We start from the raw sequence: 21246 nt of genomic DNA on the forward strand, positions 1-21246 counted from the left end.
CAAATTTTTGTCAGACTGTCTGTGCTCTGCTGAGCAACACACAGTGCTGGGCACAGCCAAGAAGACTTCTTGCAGAGAGCAAAATATTATAATAAAATCAGGTTTTATCAGAACCCCAGCACCCTTCATGGAAAAAATGCCAAATTGTGGACAAATTGTGTATTGTTTATCATCTTTTTTTGTTACCATGATACATTTATGGCTGAAGAAATATGGCACTGGGCCTTGGCCTGAACTGCTGTTTTCTGTTGGAACATGCCACATTTCCGTTTGGTGTCCTCTGGTGATGATGGACAGGTAAAAGAGGTCTGAGACTTTAGTTCTCTTCCATCTCCCATCGCAACCTTGTTTGTTCTTTCATTGTTGTCCATCCTCTGCAACTAGAGATATTTACAAAAGAAAGAAAAACTGGATTCTTGTTTCTCATTTCTTTTTTCTGGTCTTAAACATTTGCCCAATCTTTCCAGGGTTTGACACTCTCATTACAGACTCACAGCACAGATGAGGTTGGGGAATATCCGGAGACAGTCCAATGCAATCCACTGCTCAGGAAGGGTCACCTAAAATTGGATTCTCTGGGCCATATCCCACAAGCTTTTGGATATCTCCAAGGATGGAGAGCACCGTTTCTGTCACAATGAGCTCCAGCAATTTAATCATCTTCACAGCTCTTCCTTGGACTCGGTCCAGTAAGCCAACATCTGTCTTGTACTGGGGAACCCACAGCTGGATGGAACACTCCAGATGCCACCACACTTGTCTTTAAAATAAAACTGGTACTCCAGTAATTCTTGCATCAGAAAGCCAGGTTGTGGGACCTGCACCTGTCCTCGTGCTCACAACCACAACTGTACTCATCTCTTCCCAGACTGGCAGATTGGCATGCTGCAGTGTGGCCAAGGGGACTGTAGAGTGTGGGGAAGGGCAGCACCGTCAGCCTGGGCCAGCCAAAGGGTGGTCCTGCGGGAACCAGGAGGGAGAAGGAACAGGCATGGGCTGCGGGGCTTTTGATGAGCCTTTGTTCTTCACGCCAACATCCTGGCAGGTCCCAAGGGGAATTTTTTGCTTCAGATTCCTTATAAAAACCAAGTCAGTGTGTGATGGATGGGCTGGAAGCTCCTCCCAGGATTCTCTCTGCAGCAGATCTCGGGAGCAGCAATAAAATGCCATTGCCACTTGGGCCAGGATGAGGCACAGGCGGGACAGCCTGGCAAGGAGCTGTTTTGGGGAGCCCTGCATCAGCCAGGCACCCCTGGGCCACAGCAGGGACAGGGCTGACAGACCCACCTTGGTCTTGCTGGGCACTGCTCCATGCACACACTCCTTCCTCCTCCCACCCTCTGGACATGTGTGTACCCCAACAAACACCCCCTCCACCCAAACACCCCTCACACATGCACTGCCACTCTCTGTGCACAGCCCCGCACGGGCTCACTCCTGCACTCCAACATCCCCACTCCTTCATCCCACACGTGCAGTGACACTGGTGGAGCTGGACGGCAACACACATGGGACGAAGGCTTGTTCAGAGAGCTGCCATGTCCCATGGCATGTGAACAGGGGCCCCAATCTGGGTGCCCCCAACCCACCTGCCGCCTCCCAGCACCCTGCAGGAGCCCCAGTGGGGGCAGAGCAGGGGAGGAATAGACACAGCCACCCAAGGGCAGTCTGGCACCTCAGTTCCTACCTGGGACACCTATCTTAGGGCTCCTTGGGGACCTTGTCAAATCCCAGACACCTTGCAAACTCCATCCACACTATGGGAGATCTGAACACACCCGCCTCCTGTGCATCCCACTGCCCATGGACACCGGGTTCTGGCTGGAGGATGGACACAAGGACACCCTGGCTAGAGAACAGCTGGAGCAGGGATAACTTGAGTTGAGAAAAGAACGGAAGGGCCCCTAGAGCCGTGCTGACGGCGGGGTAGGGGGAGGCTAGGGCAGAAGGTTGAAGAAGCTTGAGGGGCTGCGGCGGGATAAATTCACGGGAGCAGCTGCTTCCAGAGCGGTTCAGACCTCGCACTGGGGATGGAGAAAGGGGAACGTAAATCAGGACGAGCTCCTCCGTGTTTGAACGCGGGGCTCGGGGGCCCGGCCCCGGTACCGGCCCCGGGCGGGACCGCAGCGACACCGAGCGGAGCAGAAGCGCCACCGCCTCCCAACCGCGTCCTTCCCCCACCCGGCACAGGATCATGGAATGGTTTAGGTTGGAAGGGGCATTTAAAGGCCATCTAAGCCACCCTGCCATGCATAGGGACACCTTCCACTAGACCAGGTTGTTCCAAGCCCCGTCCAACCTGGCCTTGGACGCTTCCAGGGATGGGGCAACCACAGATTCTCTGGGCAACCTGCACCACGGCCTCACCACCCTCACAAGGAAGAATTCCTTCCCAATATCCCATCTAACCCTTGCCTCTGTCAGTCAGAAGCCACTCCTCCTCATCCTGTCACTCCAGGTCGTGGTCCCACGTCCCTCTCAGCTCTCTTGGAGCCCCTTAAGGTGACCCTGGAGTCTTCCCTGCGCTGAACACCCCCCGCTCTCCCAGCCTGTCTCCATGGCAGAGAGGCTCCAGCCCTCAGAGCATCTTCATGGCCTCCTCTGGACTTGCTCCAACAGGTCCACCAGCACACAACCTCACACCAACCCACATCCAGCCCCAGCACATCTTGCTCCCTGTCTGCCCCCTTAGCAATGGACAGCCAGGAACCACTGCCATCACCATGTACTCCCCCAAAATACATGTCCAAGCTGCATTGCTGTCTCAGGTGGGTGATGTGACCCAAGGCGGGGCAGGAGCATCTACTGAGTATAGTCATATCTGCATCACAGTGCTTTGACCATCTCTGCTCCATATCACAGATGTATCCACCTCCTGAGGGATGAGCAGCCCCTTCCTGACAATGCGTGTCCTCAGCCTCTGATTATCCTCTTGATGGCAGAACACGTTCAGCAAAGCAGGGACAAGAGACCTGCAGAGCCAGGTTGTTGGAGCTTTCCTTCTCTTTCTGGGGAAGAAAAATAAATCTGTTCTCTCCAAAATTCAGGGGAAAGGAGGTGCCACAGTGCTCCCTGGAGGGAAGGAGAAGAGAGCAATCCCGCATCAAATTTGGTGATGATTTTTCCAAAGTTACATGGGAGCAGATTCATCACTCATCTTCAATCTGCTTTTTTCACCTTGAATTAGCTGCCTTTTTCTTAAAAGGAAAATAAAAAAAAAAAAAAAAAAGACATTTTTAGTAGTGCAAAAAAGGGTTAAATTCTTGAAATTACTCAGATCCAATCTCCTTGTACAGCTCTTTCTCCACAGGTGAGGCCTTTGGCCTCAGCATTTGGGAGCTTCCTAGAGGACTGACCCGTGGGGTCCCTGTGGATTTAGCCTGCATGAAGAAAAAAAAAATCAGTCACTCCAGTGGAAAGCTGTCACATCGCCAGCTTGTGGAACAGGGACTTGGAGTGTTGCCTTCCCCTGTCCCCAGGAAAACCTGCAGAAATTTGGCCAGTGCAATTGAAAAATTATTTGAGTTCTCATACAGTTAGGGTGCAAGTTTTGGTTGCAGCTGCTAGCGCCATTGTCCCAGGTGCAGTGTCCCCTGGTTGTCCCCTGTGGAGCACTCTGCAGAGCTCTAGGGTGGGCTCTGTCCTGTGCTCTCTCCTGTCCTGCAGTCCTGGAGTGCCTGTTGTGCCTGTGGGACAGCAGGAATTGGGCTCAGCGATGGCAGAGCTGTGGGGGCCTCTGGCTTCTCCAGATGAGCCTCCCCCATGGAGGACCATTAGATCCAGTCACGGCTTGAATCCCTCCCAGGGAGGGATGTTCCCTTGATACTTTCCTGGGCAATGAATTAAAAAATTACATATAAAACTTCAACAGGTTTTCCCCTTCCCTATGGATACCTCAGGAGCACAAGGGAAAAAGGTACATTTTTCCTTTCACTGGAAGCGAAATCCAAGTGCCACTCAGTGCTACCTGCTCGCAATTAAATACACTGAAAACTAAGACGCAAAACTAAGTGACACTTTGAAAAAGACAAGTATCAATTGGCTGCTGTGAGCTGAGAATAGATCTGAAAAAGCCTGAAACCCTCATCCAGCCAGGAGCCATCTCTGGCAGTGGCCATCCAGGCTCTGCAACCAAAGGGGCTCTGCTGGGGCTGCAGCAACCCTTGAATCAATCAGATTTTGCTATGAGATACCTCTGCTTCCTGAGGCACAGCAATTAAGAGCCTATTTTTAGAGAAATGAGTCACTGCATTAATCAATAGGGAGCAGCCAGGTCCTCGAGGGTAAGGGGGGTTGGAGTTGGTCTGCTACAGTGTCAGGAGTGCTGCTTAGCCCCAATCCCATGATGTCTGGCTGCCTCCAAGTTGCTGCAGAGAGCCCTGCCCCATGCCCCCAGCTCACTGGGATCCCACATGGAACTTGGGGATCTTCAGCTCCATTGGCCTTCCCAGGTGATGCTCCTTGCAGGCAAAGGTGCAAAAATGAGTAGGGGGCTCCTCGGTAACATCACCTGGGAGGAAGCTGAAGGTTTGGGAGATGCTTCCGGCCAGCTGTACTCGGAGGCGGCTGGCCCTGGGGGACTCCCTGGCTCAGGTCTCAGCAGCAGCTCTTGATGGGGGCAGGAGGGGCACGGCCAGCCCCCCCCCACATGCTCCCGCTGTCCCTGCCAGGGCTGGCCCCTTCTGCTTCCCACCCACCTCCTGGGGACACGCACCCCTGCTCCGCCTGGGAAGCAGAGCCAAGCAGCTCCTTCCCCGCTGCTTTCCCGGGAATGTTCCCCTAGCACGAGGTGTTTAAATCATTTACAAAGGGCTAAAATAGGGTTGGCTCCCTTCCAGGTGCTCTGACATACAGGTTCTGTAAACAACTCACCCGCCAAGGGAGACAGCCTGGAAAAAAGGCTTTTTATGTCCGTTCCCCAGACCACACTTACACAGAAACCTTCCGGTATGATCCTTTCTCAGCTGTAAGAGCAGCAGAATTGTTTCAGGTCTTTGCTGATCTTCCTTTTCCCCAAGGCATACTTGTGGACATCTCATATGACTCCCTTCTGCCAGGGAATAAAAAAACAGAAGGATCCTCTGCAAAAAAAGTAATTAGCTAACATGGGAAGTCTGATGTGCCTTTCCCTGCCTTGACTATTTCCTAGATGCCCTTTCAGGGAAAATTTTCCCAATATTTTAATAGCGTTGACCTTTACGGAGACAGGAATTCACCTGGGTATTTTCTCATGGCTGCTGAGCTGTGCCAGACCCGGGAACTCAAAGGTGGAATCAAGAGGACATTTATTTCTTAGGCTGCAATGATTCACCAAAAATCATTGGGATGCAAGTGGAAAGTGCCAGGGATCAGAACCCAGCCCAGTTTTCAAAATCTGGACCATGCTGGGAGAGCAAGCTCTGGGATGACCAGGGGATCAGCTGCAAGAGGAGCCATCCAGCCTCCCTGTCCTCTGCAGAGTCTGTGGCAGCTCTGAGCTGTTCTCTCTGGTGCCCCCAATCCACAAAGAACACCCAAGGAGCTGGAGTTCTCATCCTGTGACTCCCGAGGTGACCAGCAAGTCCTCAAAACTCCCTGCTCTGATCCCAAGGAGGCAGGACACAGGGTACTGCACCCTCACTTGCTGACGCCGTGCCAGGATGGGGGTCATCCCAAACCCTGCGGCAGCAGCTTAACCTCCTGGGGCCTCTGCCACCTCAGGTGGAAAGAGAAGGACATAGTTCCCTCCTGGCTGTGGGAGGGCAGGCTGGCTCCTCCACTACACTGCCAGAGCAGAGCCTAGTGTGCATTGTACTGTGGCACAAGCCAGAGCCACCCCTGGGAGAGTGACAGGGAGGAGTTAGAGAACCAACTCATCATCCAAACACACCCCATTCTAGGGCTAGGAGCTCCTGTCACCCCATAGGGGTTTATTTCCTCAGAGTGGGAATAAGTGGATCTGGGGGTCTCCCTGAAGAATTGCACAGCAGGAGATGAAGCATCTTGTGAAGAAAAAGAACCCTCAACCAGATGGGGAGCCACAGGCAGCTGCAATTTGGGAAGCAGCATCCTCATGTCCACCTTCTCTTGGATTTTGCCAGTGGGTCCACATTAGATTCTGACACATATGGCAGAGCCAGATGCCAAATTTCCTCCTCATGTATTTGTCTCACATTCAAATATGCTTCTTCACATCTTATGGTTTCTCGAGCCATACATAACCACTTCTCCTGGATTTATTGCTATCGCTGCTGTGGCCCAGAGTGCCCATGGAAGGACTCAGATGCATGTTATTCAGCCTGGGGCATGTTCCCTGTGTGAGATACAGCAGCACAGTTGTGCTCATGGTGTATGTTCCAGCCATGGGCTGCAGGCACTGTGACAGCTGGAGCAGACCCTGAGTGTGCACTATCCCCTCTGTGCCTGCAGCATCTGCCTGGGTATGGTAGGGATGGGGACAGTGGTCTGAGGGTATAAAGTCACAGTCAAGGGGAATCAGGAGCTGGGGGTCAGTGGTCTGCAAGGTCACGATGCAGTGACCCATGGGGAACCTTGGCATGGTCCCCACAGCAGTCTGGAGCATCCCTTGTTGGTCTCCCTACCATCGACAGAGCTGCTAGCTCAAGGATTTCCTCTGCTTTGTGAAGCACTATCATATTTCACTTTCACCAAGAAATGGCTTTTTTACATTTCATCTCTGCATTTGAATCTGAGACTAGTTTCTCCAGAAACTCAGACCTGGTTTTGCACCACAAAGCCCCAGTCCCAGCTGGATGTTTGGGGCTGCAGCTCTGCTGGCACAGCAGGCAGCACTTGGAAGCTTTCCCTGCTAAGACCACGCAAGTATTTCCCAGGGAAGATTGGTGCCATTAGAGCCTTTGAAGGGAATTTTCTCTGTACCATCTGGCTGAGAAACGAGGTCTGAACTGCAGCCCAAGACTTCACGTGTGCAGCCTCATCACAGTGAGGAACTTCAGGTGAATTTTTTCGCTCTAAATATCATGCAACAGTTAACACAGCACAGGGAATGTTTTGAAGGAAGTGGATTCTTTTCCAGAGCTTTGTACCCACCTCTGTCAGGAGCAATGCCACTGTCTGGCTATCACCCTGGAAGGACAAGATGTTCCCAAAGAAAAGCTTGCAAATGAGCTCAGGGAATCCTAGTGGTTTCACTGCAATGTCAGTGCTGAGGAGGGGAGGAAAAACAGTCGCAGGGACTAATTTTCCCAGCTCCTGCCTGCGCTGAGCATTCCTGGCACGAGATGTCACTGAGGAGCTGGATTTGGGCAGCTCTGCATCAGCCCGGAGTCATCCTCCGGGAACCACTGTAAACAGGGACTGGAGAGGTGGCCAAGGAGAAGGGACACAGAAAGAGGACGTGGGCATAGAGAAGGGACGAGGACATGGAGAAGGGAAGAGGGCAAGGAGAAGGGACATGGGCACAGAGAAAGGATGCAGCTGTGATGCTGTTGTGAAACAATCCTGTGAAAAGGAAGGGAGGTGTCTGCTTTCTGCTCTCCCAGGCCAAGCCAGGAGCGTTTCTGGCCTCAGGGTGTCAGGGAGGTGCTGAGTGATCTCTGGAGCTCAGCACTGGGTGTGCCGGGGAGGAACAGCTCAGGCAAACGCCTACCAGGAACATGATAGGCACTCAGCCCTGCCTGGGAAGATCCCGAGGCCCTGCCAGTCCTCTCTGGGGTTCCACGGAGCAGATGAAACCAAATAGCCCCAGCCCACACTGAGGGAGCCAGCCTGCTGCCTCAAGCACCCCAGCACCCATGAACCCAGACCAAATGAGTGTGGACTCAGGTGAAAACCCTAAATTGTTTATGCACGGACCTGGAGGAGCAAGCGCAGGGGCTGGAAACATCTCTCCCGTGACAGGTCTCCCAGGTCCGAGATCCCCTCCCCAAAGGTCACCCAGCTCTGTAGGCTGGACATGCCACAGCCTACCCCAGGACTGGCCACGAGGGGACAGGGACCCTTTGGGGCATCATTTGGCCCTCCCTGGGGCTGCTCTGAGTGGTCAGGAGACCCCTGGCCCTGCAGGGTTGACCCCAGTTCTTCCCCAGGTCCCTTCCAGGAACCACTCCAGGGTTCCCTTAGAACTTTCATCACTCTACCAACGGCGCCTCCAAGGGCATGGGGCTCTCTTTGCCCCACTCCCAGCACTGCTCCGAGGAAGAAAGTTCCCTTCAGCCCCGGCCCAGGGCTTCCCTCGAGCTGCACCTGCACCTTCAGGCCCTTCTGGGGAAGGATGTGCACCTCTTGGCTGAGCCAAGAGGATGGCAATGGGGAAGGCACTGGGCTGGGGGCTGCGGGAGAGGGGTGCACTGGGCAGGGTGGCTCCAGTCCTGGTTCTGGTCCCGGTGCTGGTCCTAGTCCTGGTCCCGATCCCAGTCCCCGTCCCAGTGCCAGTCTCGGTGCCAGTCCCATTCCCATTCCTAGTCCCGGTGCTGCTGCCGGTTCCTGTCCGGGTCCCAGTCCTGGTGCTGCTCCCGGTCCCGGTTCCAATGCTGGCCTCGGTGCCGGTTCCGTTTGCAGTCCCGCCGCCGATCCCGCTGCCTGTCCAGAATCAGTCGCACTCCCGGTACCCGTCGTCGTCCCAGTGCCGGGGCCGTGGCGGGGCGGAGCAGTGCCGTGGCGGCGGGAGCCCCGGGGGCGGTGCCGGGCGGGCGGTACTTAACGCGGCGGCGGGCGGGGGCCCCGCCGTGCTCATGGCTCTGCCGAGAGCCGCTCGGGCGCTCCGCGCTGCCGTCCGCCTGTGCGACCCCTCCCGCCGCCCGCGCTCCGCGCCCGCCGCCGCTCCCCGCGGGGCCGCGCCGCCGGCGGGCAGGGGACCCCGGCCGGGGCCGCCGCCTCCTCCGCGGGGCGAGGAGCGGGACCCGCCGCCGCCCGCCGTGGATTTCGGGGACTCGCGCGAGGCGTTCCGCAGCAAGAGCAGCGCGGAGCTGCTGCGGGGGCTGGTGGTGCTGGGGCTGTGCGCCGTGGAGCCGCTGGTGCAGCACAACTGGGAGGTGGGTGGCGGGGGGGCTGACTGGGGGAGTCGGGGAGACTGATCTGGGGAGTGTTTGTCCCCGGCTGGTGGGGAGCTGCCGGCTCTGGACCGGCAGGGCTCTCTCTCCGGGGCCGCCCGCTCCAGGAGGCGTCAATTCCTTTCTGGGGGGTTCTTGCTCTGGGGGTGCGAGTCCCGCGATGGGGACTGCCCTTTCCGGAGGTGCCGGTGCGGGCTGGGAGTTCTCTCACTCCGGGGGTGCCTGCTCCAAAAGACTGTCGGTCCTGGGCCGGGGGTCTTTCGCTCCGGAGGGTGTTTTGGAGGATGCCGCTGCGAGCCGGGGGGTTCTCTCTTCAGGAGGTGCCCATTTCGGTGGGTTTCGGTCCTGGACCGAAAGGGCTTTCGCTTTGGGGGATGCCAAACTTATGCCGGGTGAGCTCTCGCTCCGGGGGTACCCATTTTGGGGGGTGCCGGGATCCTGGGCCAGGGGGTGCCGCTCCAAGGCTGGAGGGGTGCCCGTTTCGTGGGGTGCTGGTCCTGAACCGGGGCCTCTCGTCCTGGGAGTGCCCATTTCGGGAGGCGTCAGTCCCCTTCCGGGGGGACTCTCTGTCCGAGGGCTGCGTGGGCTGGGGTCTCTCGGTCCGGAGGGGTTTGGGGGATGCCAATCCTGGGTCGTGGAGTGTCGGTCCTGAGCCGGGGGAAGTGTCACCAGGGGAACTGCCCGTTTTGGGGGATGCCGGGGAGCTCTCCCTCCGGAGGGAAGGGAGTGCCCGCTCCGGGGGTGCTGAGCCGCCGCTGTCCCGCAGCTGCTGCAGTTGTGCCAGCGCGTGCTGGGGCAGGCGCTGTTCGAGCGGCTGATGAAGATGACGTTCTACGGGCAGTTCGTGGCCGGGGAGGACCAGGAGGCCATCAAGCCGCTGCTGCGGCGGAACCAGGCGTTCGGCGTGGGCGCGGTGCTGGATTACAGCGTGGAGGAGGATCTGCGGGAGCGCCGGGACGGGCGGTGAGTGCGGGGCCCGGCCGGGCTCCCATTGGCTGCGCCTGCCCGTCCCACCGCTCCCATTGGCTGCGCCTGCCCGTCCCACCGCTCCCATTGGCTGCGCCTGCCCGTCCCACCGCTCCCATTGGCTGCACCTGCCCGTCCCACCGCTCCCATTGGCTGCGCCTGCCCGTCCCACCGCTCCCATTGGCTGCGCCTGCCCGTCCCACCGCTCCCATTGGCTATATGCAGGGGCCGCGCACCAGTCAATGCCCCGCCCCCCGCCCGCCCCGAACACGGGGGGCTGTGACCCCCATGGGGTGTGTCCCCCCCCAAACCGAGGGAGCGGCCCCGAACACGGGGGGCTGTGACCCCCAGGGGGTGTGTCCCTGCTCCAGCCCCTCTGCACACACCCGGTACTGCCCCCCGGGCTGCTGCACCCCCTCTGTTCCCGTCTATGGGTCTGCATACACCGGGGTCCTGCCCCCGCTCCGCAGTGCTGTAGCCCCCCCCAACCCTCCTGCACACCCTGAGGTGGTTACTACCTCTATGCCCCATCTCCTCTAGGGTGCTGGACCCCCCATTCCATCTTCCCCTTGGGGTGCTACCAATCATGTCCCACTTTTCCCTAGCCCCAGTGGGGTGCTGTGTCCCCATCCCACCCCACCACTCTGCACACAGTGCGTTGCTGCCACCCCTGTAGTCTCCCCTCTTCCCCACACTGGGGTGCTGCCCCCCATTCCTGCTCCCATATCCCCCACCATACAAACACTGGGGTGTGCCACCCCACATTTTCCTGGATGATGATCTTGGACCTCTTTTCCAACCTTAACAATTCCATGATTTCCACTCCCCCACTAGTTCCAACCCGCTCAAACTGGGGTGATGCCCCTCTTTTCTCACTGCTCCCCCGTCCTGGGCAGCCTTCCCTGCCTCCTGCCCTCTGCCAAGAGCGGGCACCAGCCCAAAGCTGCCGGTAACTTTCCATTATTCGGGCTCCAGTTCCGGGCAGCTCCGCTCTCTGGATCGATGTGCCGCTGGCCGGCACCTCACGGTCACGGGGGTGGGCGATGTCTCCCCACCCACGACAAGGGTGGCCCTGCCAGAGGCCACAGGCTGGGGAAGCACCGACCCCCAGGCAAGCCTGCACAGCGCCATGTCCCTGCTCGCAGCTGGGGACACTGTCCGGCTGTCACATGCCTGTCACGTGTTTGTTACGTGATGGTAAAAACACAGCGGAAACGGCTTTTTGGGGTGGTTTGTGAGTGCAGCGCGTGTCAGGGTGATGATACAGGTGCTGCCGCTGGGAGCCTTATCTCTGCTCCACACCCGGGCGCTGCTTATCGGGGACCCTGATGTGCCGTGGTGGTGGGTGGCACTGCTCCTCGCCGCTGCTGCCAGACATCCCCTGGGACTGAAGGGCCAGGATGGGAGCAGGCAGCATGTGAGGGCAGCGCTGGCATGGGAGCTGGACGGAGGGAAGCAGAGGTGCACCATCCCAATTTGGGCTACAAACTTCATATTTTTATATAAAAACTTCAAAACATCCCCCCACTGCAGCCTGGCAGTGGGGGGCTGTTTTGAAGATGTGTAGCAGTGGTGTTTCTTCCCTGCACATGCAGCCATGGTCCAGGCACAGTGTTCAGCTTCCCCGTGGGGGTGAGCTGGCAATGCCAGTGCTGCCAGGCTGGCACTGCTCCCCTCCATGCCTGCCTGTGCCTGTGCCAAGGGCTTTCCTGTGGGAGACCCCAAAAGACTTTCACAGGCAGGCTCTGCCTGCACCTGTATCCTACCTGCTGATGAGTGCCAGTGGTTTGTGAGCTGACTCGACTGTGCTGGTCTCCCCCGCAGCAGGTTTGGCGGTCACATGTGTGGTACTCTTTGCTAGATCCTCAATGGCCCTGTGCTCTGTGGGCCATTCACACCCAAGAGTTTGCAAAGCCCATTCTCTGCACTCCCCAATGCATCCTTGCCCAAGCCCCAGTGGGATTTGACTGGATATTAGGAAATGGATCTTCCCCCAGAGGCTGGTTGGGCACTGAACAGGCTCCCCAGGGCAGTGGGCACAGCACCAAGGCTGCCAGAGCTCAAGGAGTGTTTGGACAACACTGAGGCACAGGGTGGCGATTGTTGAGGTGTCTGTGCAGGGCCAGGACTTGGACTGGATGATCCTTGTGGGTCCCTTCCAACTCAGGATGTTCTATGATTCTATGAATGCCATCCTGGAGGTTACCCAGGGTTGTCACGGAGCAGGGACAAAGCCCAGGGTGGCATTGGAAGGGTTGTGTTGGACCCTGCCCCTTGCCTACCCTTACTCTGGGTCTTCCTTGGCTCTCTTCGGGGCAGAATGCCAAATTCTCAGTGTTTCTGCCAGGGCTGGTGCTGAGTTGGGCTGCACGTGGTTGAGAGGGGTGAGGAATCCTGGGCTCGTGGCTGCTGAGCTCTGGAGCTGTGTCCCTGTGAATCCTTTAGGTTTGGACCCTGCTGCCAACCAGGAAACAGAGGCACAAACCAGGAGCAGGCAGCAGGTCTTTGGGGCTCCTGGTGCCATCTTCTGTTGTTCTTCTGAAGCAAGCTGGAGACAATGGCAGGGAAATACCCTTTCTGCCCCACCAATGGGCTGTGTCCACCTTTTCCACAGGCTTTCCACCTGTGAACAGCAATGCAATGTGGGCAGGAACTGGCTTATCCTGCCCGCCACAGGCTCCTGCCTGCCCTGCCCAGGCTAGCATCCAGGGCTCTGCCAGCTTGTCCCAGGAGGCCTCAGCAACGTGCTGAAGGCTTCTGCCAGGTCATAGTGACACAGCTGCAAAATAAGTGTGCTGCAGGCAAAAGAGCCTGGATGCTGCTTGTGGGCTGGGGGCTTTGACGTGGGTGCCAGCCTGGGTGGGGGCTGGAGAGGCAGTGCCGCAGCTGGGCAGGGGCTTCTGGTACCCATGGGATGAAAGAGACAGTCCCCCTCCATAGTGGAGGTGATTATAGTCAGCAACCTTGGGGCCCATGCTGGCCAGCAGGCATCCCAAGACTGGAAATGGGTTGGGCCTGTGCTAACACAGGGAGGGACAGTCCTGCCCTGAGCATTGTCAGATGCTGTTCAGGCTCTGCCATGTAGCACGTGGACTTGGCTTCCTCTAGAGATTCCTTGTGTGGACACCTGATAGGTGGTCCAGTGTGGCATCACCATCCAGCCTGGCCAATCCTGCTCCCAGAGCTGCCACCTCCTCTTCTCCTGCTCCCAGAGCTGCTGCCACCCCTGCCCAGTGCTCTGTCAGCATGTCCCTGGGATCATGGGGTGCCTTCTCTTCAGCCTGAAGCTCTCCAAGGAGGTCCTGTGGTGGCCCTGGGCTGGTGTGTGCTGGCAACTCATTCATGGAGCAGGTTGAAGGATTAGTCTGCAAAGAGCTTTGCTTTATTCCTACCTGTGGGATTTTAAGCACCTCCTATAGCTCTATTCTGGACTTTTTGTAACCATGAGTTTTTTTCCTTGATGTGGTCATTCAGGATAACTTTGCCAGACCCATTTGCTGATGAGCGAAGCAAACACACTGTGCTGCTGGCACCCTCGGGGTAACCTCCAAGGCCAAAGGGATTATTTCTGACAGCGTTCCTTTGTGCTGTTCCTGAGATGGTTTATTTAGCCTAATCCAAAACTTCCTGAAAGCCCCTGGATGCTGTGTCAGCTGGATTACACTTCCCAACCATCCATCGGGCTGTGGCAAGTCCTCATAACCTGCTTTAGGCAAGTGTGAGCTCTCAGGTCCTGAGTTCAACCTTGAGGTTGCTCCTTTCTGGGTACAGCCTGCCAGGAGTGTTTGGGCAGTGCCTGGAGATGGGTCCTGCTCTGAGAGACATGCTGTCAGTTTGCAAAATGGATGGCCAGGTACAAGCCGGGATCAGTGGCACTTGGTGGGCAAGGGAATGGCTTTGCTGGCCAAGATTAATATTGCAAAGTGAGCAGCTGATATCCAGGATGGAGTTATTTCTTCAGCTGTAAGGAGCTTCCTTTATTTTGCTTGTTGCAGAAGAACAAAGTGAGCACTGTGGCACTGCTTTAAATGCCCCCTGGGGGATGAAGGAAGGGCTGGTGCAGTCATGCAGCAGGAATGCTGCTGGGAAGGGTGTGTTTGTCTTCGGGAACACAAAACCAAGCTCCAAGGGTGCTGTTTGCTAATTGAGCTGTGTGCCTTTGCTGGAGGAGGTTTTGCTCCTGGCCACTTGTTCCCAGCACCTCAGATGTTGGGCCCAAGGTGTGCCTCGGGCTCAGAGCTGTCCTCAGCTGCAGCTGGAACCTGTCCACAGGACCCATGTCTGTGTGTACGACAGGACCCGTGTCTGTGTGTCCTCATGTCACAGCAGTATCTAGCTGAAGCCATTCTCTGCACCACACCGTCTGCTCTGAGGGGACCTTCCACCTGCTGAGGGCTTTGCTGGCACATTCCATCTCTAAGTGTATGATCTCTCCTCCTTCTTTTCATTTACCTTCTGTATTCAGGGCCAGAAAGCTGTTTTTCCTGTCCTCAGGGGAACAAAACCAAAGAGCAGAGCCTGCTAGATGTGATGCCTTCTGCTCCCTGTGAGCTTCAGCTGTTCTTGCCCCAGCTCCTCTCAGGCTTTGTGGCACTTTGAGCCATGTGGAGCTGTTTCTGGCTCCAGGAAGCTGGAGGGAATGGCTTGTTTCTGGTTGTTTATGCTTCCAGCAACTCCTAATCCCTGTCACAGGGTTTCCATGTGGGACAATATGTCCTGGGACCATGCCACATGCCTCTCTGCTCTCTTGTCCAAGCCTACTGGCTCTGGATGGGTGACTTTGCTGCTTCCCTCACAGTGTGCTTCCCCCTCGTTGGGCACGGCCAGTTTTGGGACAGTGATGCCAAGGCAGAGACCTCCTGGAGGAGATGGCTCTGCTGTCACTCAGGACTGCTCTCTGGGGGCTGGCCCTGTTTCTGGGTGAGACTTCAGGTCTGTGGCTAGGTTTAAGATGTCAGCAAGGAGGCTTGGCTGCTCAAGTTCAGGGAGTATCTTGTGCCTTGACCCGCATCCCCCAGGCTACCAGAGCCCTGTTATCTCTGTGCAGGAAAACTTGGGCTTAAAATTAATGAGGTCAGCTGGAATTGAAGCGTAGACGTTGTGAGTTGTTGGCTGATGCCAAGGCACAGAGGAGTGTCCTGAAGCAGCGGGACACCCTTGGCTCTATCTGGGTCTGGAGGAGCTTTGTGCTTCATGGTCCAGCTGCAGGTGCCATCAAGGTGGGGAGGCATTGGGTTGAGGTTTGCTGTTACCACAGCAAGGACCATTAGCTGGTTAGAGAGCATCCCAGCCCCCACCAGGGCTGACCTTGTCCTTGCAATGGGATAGGGTCTTGGAGAGCAGCTCTGGACCCTTGGACAGAGCATCCTCGCTGTGCTGCCTCAGGGCCTCCAGGTCTTCCCTGGATGGATAGTAAAGTCCTGTTCCCTTCCACAGGTGGGTTTGGGGCATCTTACCTGCCAGCTAGATCCCATCAGTGATGGGATGGTGAGGGAAGAGCAGGGTTCAGCACCAGGATGGTGGCACAGGAGCCTCAGAGCTGCCCTGGCCACCAGTGTGGGGTTGCAGGGGGTTACTGACCTGGCCCTTATCTTCCCTGTTTCTCTTCTTAGCTCCCGCACCTCTGCAGCCGAGAAGGAGATGGGAGGTGAGTGACAGGAAGGTCCAGCTCATCTGGGCACTGTGGGCCTTGTGTTGTGGGAGAAGAACCCAGCTCCCACAGCCTCAAAAAACAAGCTGGATGAGGAACAGTGTGATTCCTGGCCCAATCCTACTCCTCGTCAAAGACAGCTTCTGCTTGGGCACAGAACAGGCAGGGCATGTGTCAGCCCTGGGGGCTCTTCCAAGGTCCAAGCCAGAGACCCTCTCCCCTACACCCATGGCAGAAGCTCCGTAGGAGCTTGGCTGCATGGCCCATCTCCATCCTCTTCCACCCCAGGAGCAGAACAAAAGGAGAAGCAATACCAAGCCCATCAGGGATTTGGGGATCATCATGGTGGGGTCACTGGTGCCCACACCTATTTCTACACAGATGAGGCCAAGTGTGACCAGCATATGGAGACTTTCCTCCGCTGCATCGATGCCTCAAGTGAGTGCTCCATATGTCCTGGGCAGCCCCACTGTGTTGGGGACTACAGGGGTGCCTCAGTCCCACCACCACCACCATATCTCAGGTACCTCCTTCCTGCTCAAGTACCCTGCTGTTGGGCTGACTCTGTCCTTCTGGCTCCATCCAGGTGGCAGCTCAGAGGACGGTTTCTCTGCCATCAAGCTGACAGCACTGGCCAGACCTCAGTTCCTGGTGAGTTCCAGGGCTGTGACCAGGTGAGGTGGGGCAAAGCCAGGGCCACAGAGGATGCTTCTACTGGGGCAGGTGCCAGGCTTGCTGCTGTGGCATCAAGTGGGTACCAACAGGCTGTTCCCTGTGTGCCCAAGGCCCCTGCAGACCCTGCCTCAACTTTTGGGGAGACACAAAGGTTTAAAGGTCCCAAAATGAGGGGATGTGGCAGGGGAGAGGGTCTGTGCTGCTCGGCTTGGCCAAGGTGCCCCATTCTAGATCAGCATCTGCCTCAGGCTGGGTATGACCTTGCAAAGCCCTGGCATGACAGGAGGCTCCAGCCTGGGTGTCTCACCTGGAACTCTGTCCCCACAGGTGCGGTTCTCGGAGGTGCTGGTGAAGTGGCGGAGGTTCTTTCTCCAAATGGCTGCAGAGCAGGGCCAGGCTGGGTGGGCAATGCTGGAGATGAAACTGGAGGTGGAGAAGCTGCAGGTGAGGCAGGAAGGCCTGAGGGAGGCTGTGCTGCCAGGGATGTGCTGCAGGAGGTGACCAGGGACACAGAGATCCCAGAGCAGCCCTGAGCTGTGACACCTTAAGCAGGCAGACCCCTGTAGCCCCTGATGTTCCTTTTGGTGGCAGGAGACACTGGCCAACCTCGGCATTGTGACCAAGGCAGAGAGCCAGGAGTGGTTCATGGGCGAGAGCCTGGGCACAAGCAGGTAAGGTGCCTGGGATCTGGAGGTGCAGCAGGGTGGGAACACTGGGGGACCTTGTCCCTGTCCCTGTGGTAGTAGCAAGGGGAGGTCTCTACAGCAACCAAGTGTAGGGAAAGTTTGGGTGGAGGTGACAAGACAGGTCAGGGTAGCACACGTTATGCATCTTGCTTGCTGGTGGGGGTCGGCAGCTGGTAGAGACCCCCCTGCCCCTGCAAGACACCAGTAGGGACTTGACTCTCTGCTCCCAGCACTGTGGACCTACTTGACTGGAACAGCCTGTTGGACAGCCGCACCAAGATCTCCAAGCCTCTGCTCATCCCCAACAGGCAGGTGAGTACCCCACTATGCTAACCCCAGAGAGGTCCCACAGGGAGTTTGGAGGAGCAGAGTGTGGGTCTTAAGCTCTTCCCAGTAGGTTGCTGGTGGCTGCAGTGTTGGTGGCATCTGTGCTACCAGAGCCTGGCTATGCTGTAACCACAGTGTGCATCCACCGGGCTGGCAGGGTGGGCACCCTGTCACACCGTGCTCGCTGGTGCGTGCTGTGAGGCTGGGTTAGGCAGCAACCCTGGGGATGGGTTCCCTCCAGGGGGATTTGTGTCTCCGGTGGGCAGAGCTGGGTGCTGGCAGGGTGCCACAAAGCTGCACTTGTTTCAGACTGGGCAGCTTGAACCGCTGCTCTCACGCTTCAGTGAGGAGGAGGATCTGCAGATGAAGCGGGTGCTGCAGCGCATGGATGTCCTTGCCAAGGTGAGGGGGCACTGGAGTTGGGGTAGACACAGGGGGAGACGTGGTGCAGGCAGCCCTATGAGCCAAATCTGTGTGTCATTCACCGCCCAGAGAGCCATGGAGAAGGGTGTGAGGCTGATGGTGGACGCAGAGCAGAGCTACTTCCAGCCAGCCATCAGCCGCCTCACTGTGGAGACACAGCGCCGCTTCAACAGGAACCAGGCCATAATCTTCAACACCTATCAGTGCTACCTGAGGGTGAGATCCAGCACCTTGCAGCACCTGCTGGTGCAGATGGGTGGAGATCTCCGCTCCTGAAGTCATGCCAATGCAATGGCAGAGCTGCTAAAGTGAAGGGGTGGCACCGGTGTGATGACCTTTTGCCATCCCTTGCACCTGGTAGGAGGCTTACGACAATGTGACAGGGGACGTGGAGCTGTCACGCCGGGAGGGCTGGCACTTCGGCACCAAGCTGGTCCGTGGCGCGTATATGGAGCAGGAGCGGGAAAGGGCGGCTCAGTTGGGCTACGAGGATCCCATCAACCCAACCTATGAGAAGACCAATGAGATGTACCACAGGTAGGGGACAGCTCCAGCCACTCTCCTCTCTTGCCCCAGTGGGAATAGGCACAGGCAGCCTCACCAGAGGCCCATACTGCCTTACAGGTGCCTGGACTATGTCCTGGAGGAGATCAAGCACAGACGGAAAGCCAGTGTGATGGTGGCATCTCACAATGAGGACACAGTGAAGTTCACCCTGCACAGGTGAGTGCCGGGGAGGCAGTGTGGCAAGGCAGGGACTAGGGACTTAAGGGATGTGGGGGCCCAGCAAAGCTGTGGTAAGACCTGCTGTGGCTTCTGAGGTCCCCGCTGAGCTCACCTGGAGGGATCGTGGCTCCCAACTGGTATTCAGGGCTTTAGATGGGGCTTGGAGCTGAGGTGCAGCACCCAGGAGCTGTTGTGAAAACAAATCCCTCAAGTTCTACATCTCAGCATCCATCTGGAATGTGGTCAGTGCTATGCTGTTCTATTTGGAGGTGCTCCCCAATCCTCTGGTGGGACACACTGCTGAGGTGAGCTCCATGCTGTCTCTGCTCTCTCCTAATGCTGAGGCTTGGTTTGCAGAATGAGGGAGCTTGGGATCCATCCCTCAGAGAAGAAGGTGTGCTTTGGGCAGCTGCTGGGCATGTGTGACCAGATCACCTTCCCCCTGGGTAAGTGATGGGGTGGGGAGGGCTTGGCAGAGATGCTCCTGCCCCATCTGGACCCCTGGTGTCTCCCTGAGCAGCTGCTGTGGCGTCCAAAGGAAGGAGCGAGTGAGCCAGGCCTGTCACAGAGCAGGACTGGCTGAGCACAGTGCCTTGCTGTGGGGAGTGCTGTGACCCCTGCATGAGGTTTGGGGAAGATGTAGGTGAGGATGTAGGTGGAGAATCACATCTTTGTGCTGGAGTCCCATGAGGCCATGGTGGCTGGGCAGGGAGATTCCCACTTTGGATCTAAGTGGAAATTGTAGTGCCCTAAAATGGGGCAGAGACTGATCCTGGCAGATAGCATGCCCCTTCTGTACCTCCTCAGTCTGGGGGTGTCACTTGGCTCCATTGGAGGTGCACACTGAGTCCTGGACTCTCTGCTACCAGGGCGGCACCAGCCTCTTGCATGGCCTTGTCCTCAGCCACTGGCCCAGGCAGTGGAGCAGCACTTCCAGGGACCTGGACAGAGGGACACACAAGGGTCCAGCTGTCAGGTCAGGGACTGATCCCCCTGCCCACACCAGTCCAGAGCAGAGTCCTAAGGCCAGGAGAGCAGCAGGAGGCAAACTGGGCAGTTGTCCAGCACAGACACTGCTCTGTCCTGGAGTTCCCTCGGAAGCGGGGTTTGGCCGCCCGTCTGCAGCCTCCTCTGGTCATGCTGGAAAAATGTGTTAACTTGATGTTTCTGGTTGAACGCTCCTTGAGCTGGCCCAGCCCCGGCTGCCGACATTCCCAGGGCTCCTGGTGACCTCAGCCCGCTCCCCCTGGCTTCTTCCCAAGCTCCCGCTGCTGAGCCGGGAGAGATGTGCTGCAGCTCCCCTCACAGGCTCAGCCGCTTCCAGGATTCCCATCTTAGAGCCCAACCGCAGACTCCTGCACATCCATCCCTGCTCCATCGGCACAGCCCCAGGGGCGTGGGAGAGCTGGCAGGAAAGGGAGGGTGGCGCTTTTTTTCTCCTCCCCCTTTCTTTTTCTTCCCCCCGTTTCTCTTTCCCCCTTCCTCCCTCTTTTCCCCCTGTTTCTCCCTCACCCCCCTTTCCCCCTCTTGCCCCCTTTATTCCCTTTTTGTAGCCCTTTGCCCCCTTTCTTCCCCTTTGCCCCTTTTTTTTCCTCTTCCCTTTCACCTTTTTTCCCTTTATTCTTCTTTTTTTTTCTTTTTTTCTTTTTCCTTTTTGCACTTTTTTTTTTTTTTTTTGCTTTCTTGGCACTTCCCTGACCAACCTCTATCCCTCTAGGCCAGGCTGGCTTCCCTGTGTACAAGTACGTGCCCTACGGCCCAGTGAACGAGGTGCTGCCCTACCTGTCCCGCAGGGCCCAGGAGAACAGGGGCTTCCTGCAGCGGGCAAACCGGGAGCGGGACCTGCTCTGGAAAGAGGTCAAGAGGCGCCTTCTCGCAGGAAACCTCTTCAACCACTGACCCCAACCCCGGGGCTCCTGTGCCTTCAGCCGGAACCACTGTCACCATTCCCCATCCCAATTCTGCTGCAGCTCCCCCGAGCACCCTTTGCCCTTTGAGAGAAGTGTCCTTGTTGCTGCTGAACCACACACACCTTCCGGCAGTCGCTGCTGCAGGGTTGCCCCATCCGGCACTGCCCCAGGGATGTCCCTCTGCCATCCCACAGCCTCTTCAGCTGTCCCAGGGGGCAATGCTGGGGCTCTCCTGCCAGCCCTGCCCCATGCCTTGGTGAACACTGTCCCGGAGTTTTCCCCTGGCGGGATTGCGCAGAGAGATTTATCTGTCTGCTTCATGCCATGGGCTCAAGTACAGGTGGGCTGGGTGACCTGGGCACAAGCTGGAGACAAGCCAGAAGCTCCTCCAGCCTCTGCTGGGGCTGGGGCTTTGTCCCTTCCACACTTGTGTAAGGGCTGGATCGGTCCCTGCTGCCTGTCCCAGGACAGCCACTCCTTGCCTGCTCAGCAGCTTTGCACTGATCAGAGCTGGGCAGGTCCAGGCTCTCCCCCATCCCCCAGGATAAGCTGAGCCAAAGCCTCCTGGGGTTATCCATCCTCAGGCAAACGTCCAGTGGAGCAGGAGGGGCCAGGGGAGCGGGCTGGCCCCATCCCTCTGCCGTTCCTGCCCTGCCCACAGTCCCTGGCTTCAGTGATGGACCAGGGACAGTGGGAGCACCCAGAGCTGGACCACAGCCTAGCTCTGCTGTACACTGGATTTGCAGAGAATGGAGATGATTAAATCACAACTGTTCCTGCTCCTGTCTCTCCCTTGGAGTTATTGGGTAGCCACCTGTCCCCAGGCACTGCCCTGATCTCAGAGAGGGGTCAGTGCTGCTCTTGGCCCTCCA

At 57.4% G+C, this 21246-nt stretch overlaps 1 protein-coding gene across 1 annotated transcript; it reads left to right on the forward strand.

The window, feature by feature from the left end:
- The first annotated feature begins 8690 nt into the window (after positions 1–8690).
- On the forward strand, positions 8691–21152 carry PRODH (proline dehydrogenase 1). The gene is made up of 14 exons (XM_051774146.1): positions 8691–8993; positions 9778–9974; positions 15590–15624; positions 15916–16065; positions 16214–16278; positions 16630–16746; positions 16894–16973; positions 17219–17300; positions 17625–17717; positions 17808–17954; positions 18100–18275; positions 18363–18461; positions 18822–18910; positions 20182–21152. The coding sequence occupies exons 1-14, from the start codon at positions 8694–8696 to the stop codon at positions 20361–20363; spliced, it is 1812 nt and encodes a 603-aa protein (XP_051630106.1). The 5' UTR covers positions 8691–8693; the 3' UTR covers positions 20364–21152.
- Positions 21153–21246: the final 94 nt, after the last annotated feature.

Source organism: Manacus candei, unplaced genomic scaffold, assembly GCF_025592945.1.
Source record: "Manacus candei isolate 608988 ecotype Guabito, Panama unplaced genomic scaffold, ASM2559294v1 h1tg000189l, whole genome shotgun sequence".
NCBI classification, from domain to species: Eukaryota; Metazoa; Chordata; class Aves; order Passeriformes; family Pipridae; genus Manacus; species Manacus candei.

Excerpts from the sequence above, each read along its gene's own strand:
- PRODH (XM_051774146.1), top strand. The coding sequence starts at position 8,694 with ATGGCTCTGCCGAGAGCCGCTCGGGCGCTCCGCGCTGCCGTCCGCCTG. Across the intron at positions 8,994-9,777 it reads TGGTGCAGCACAACTGGGAG|CTGCTGCAGTTGTGCCAGCG; the intron begins GTGGGTGGCGGG and ends GCTGTCCCGCAG. Across the intron at positions 16,279-16,629 it reads TGGCCAGACCTCAGTTCCTG|GTGCGGTTCTCGGAGGTGCT; the intron begins GTGAGTTCCAGG and ends CTGTCCCCACAG.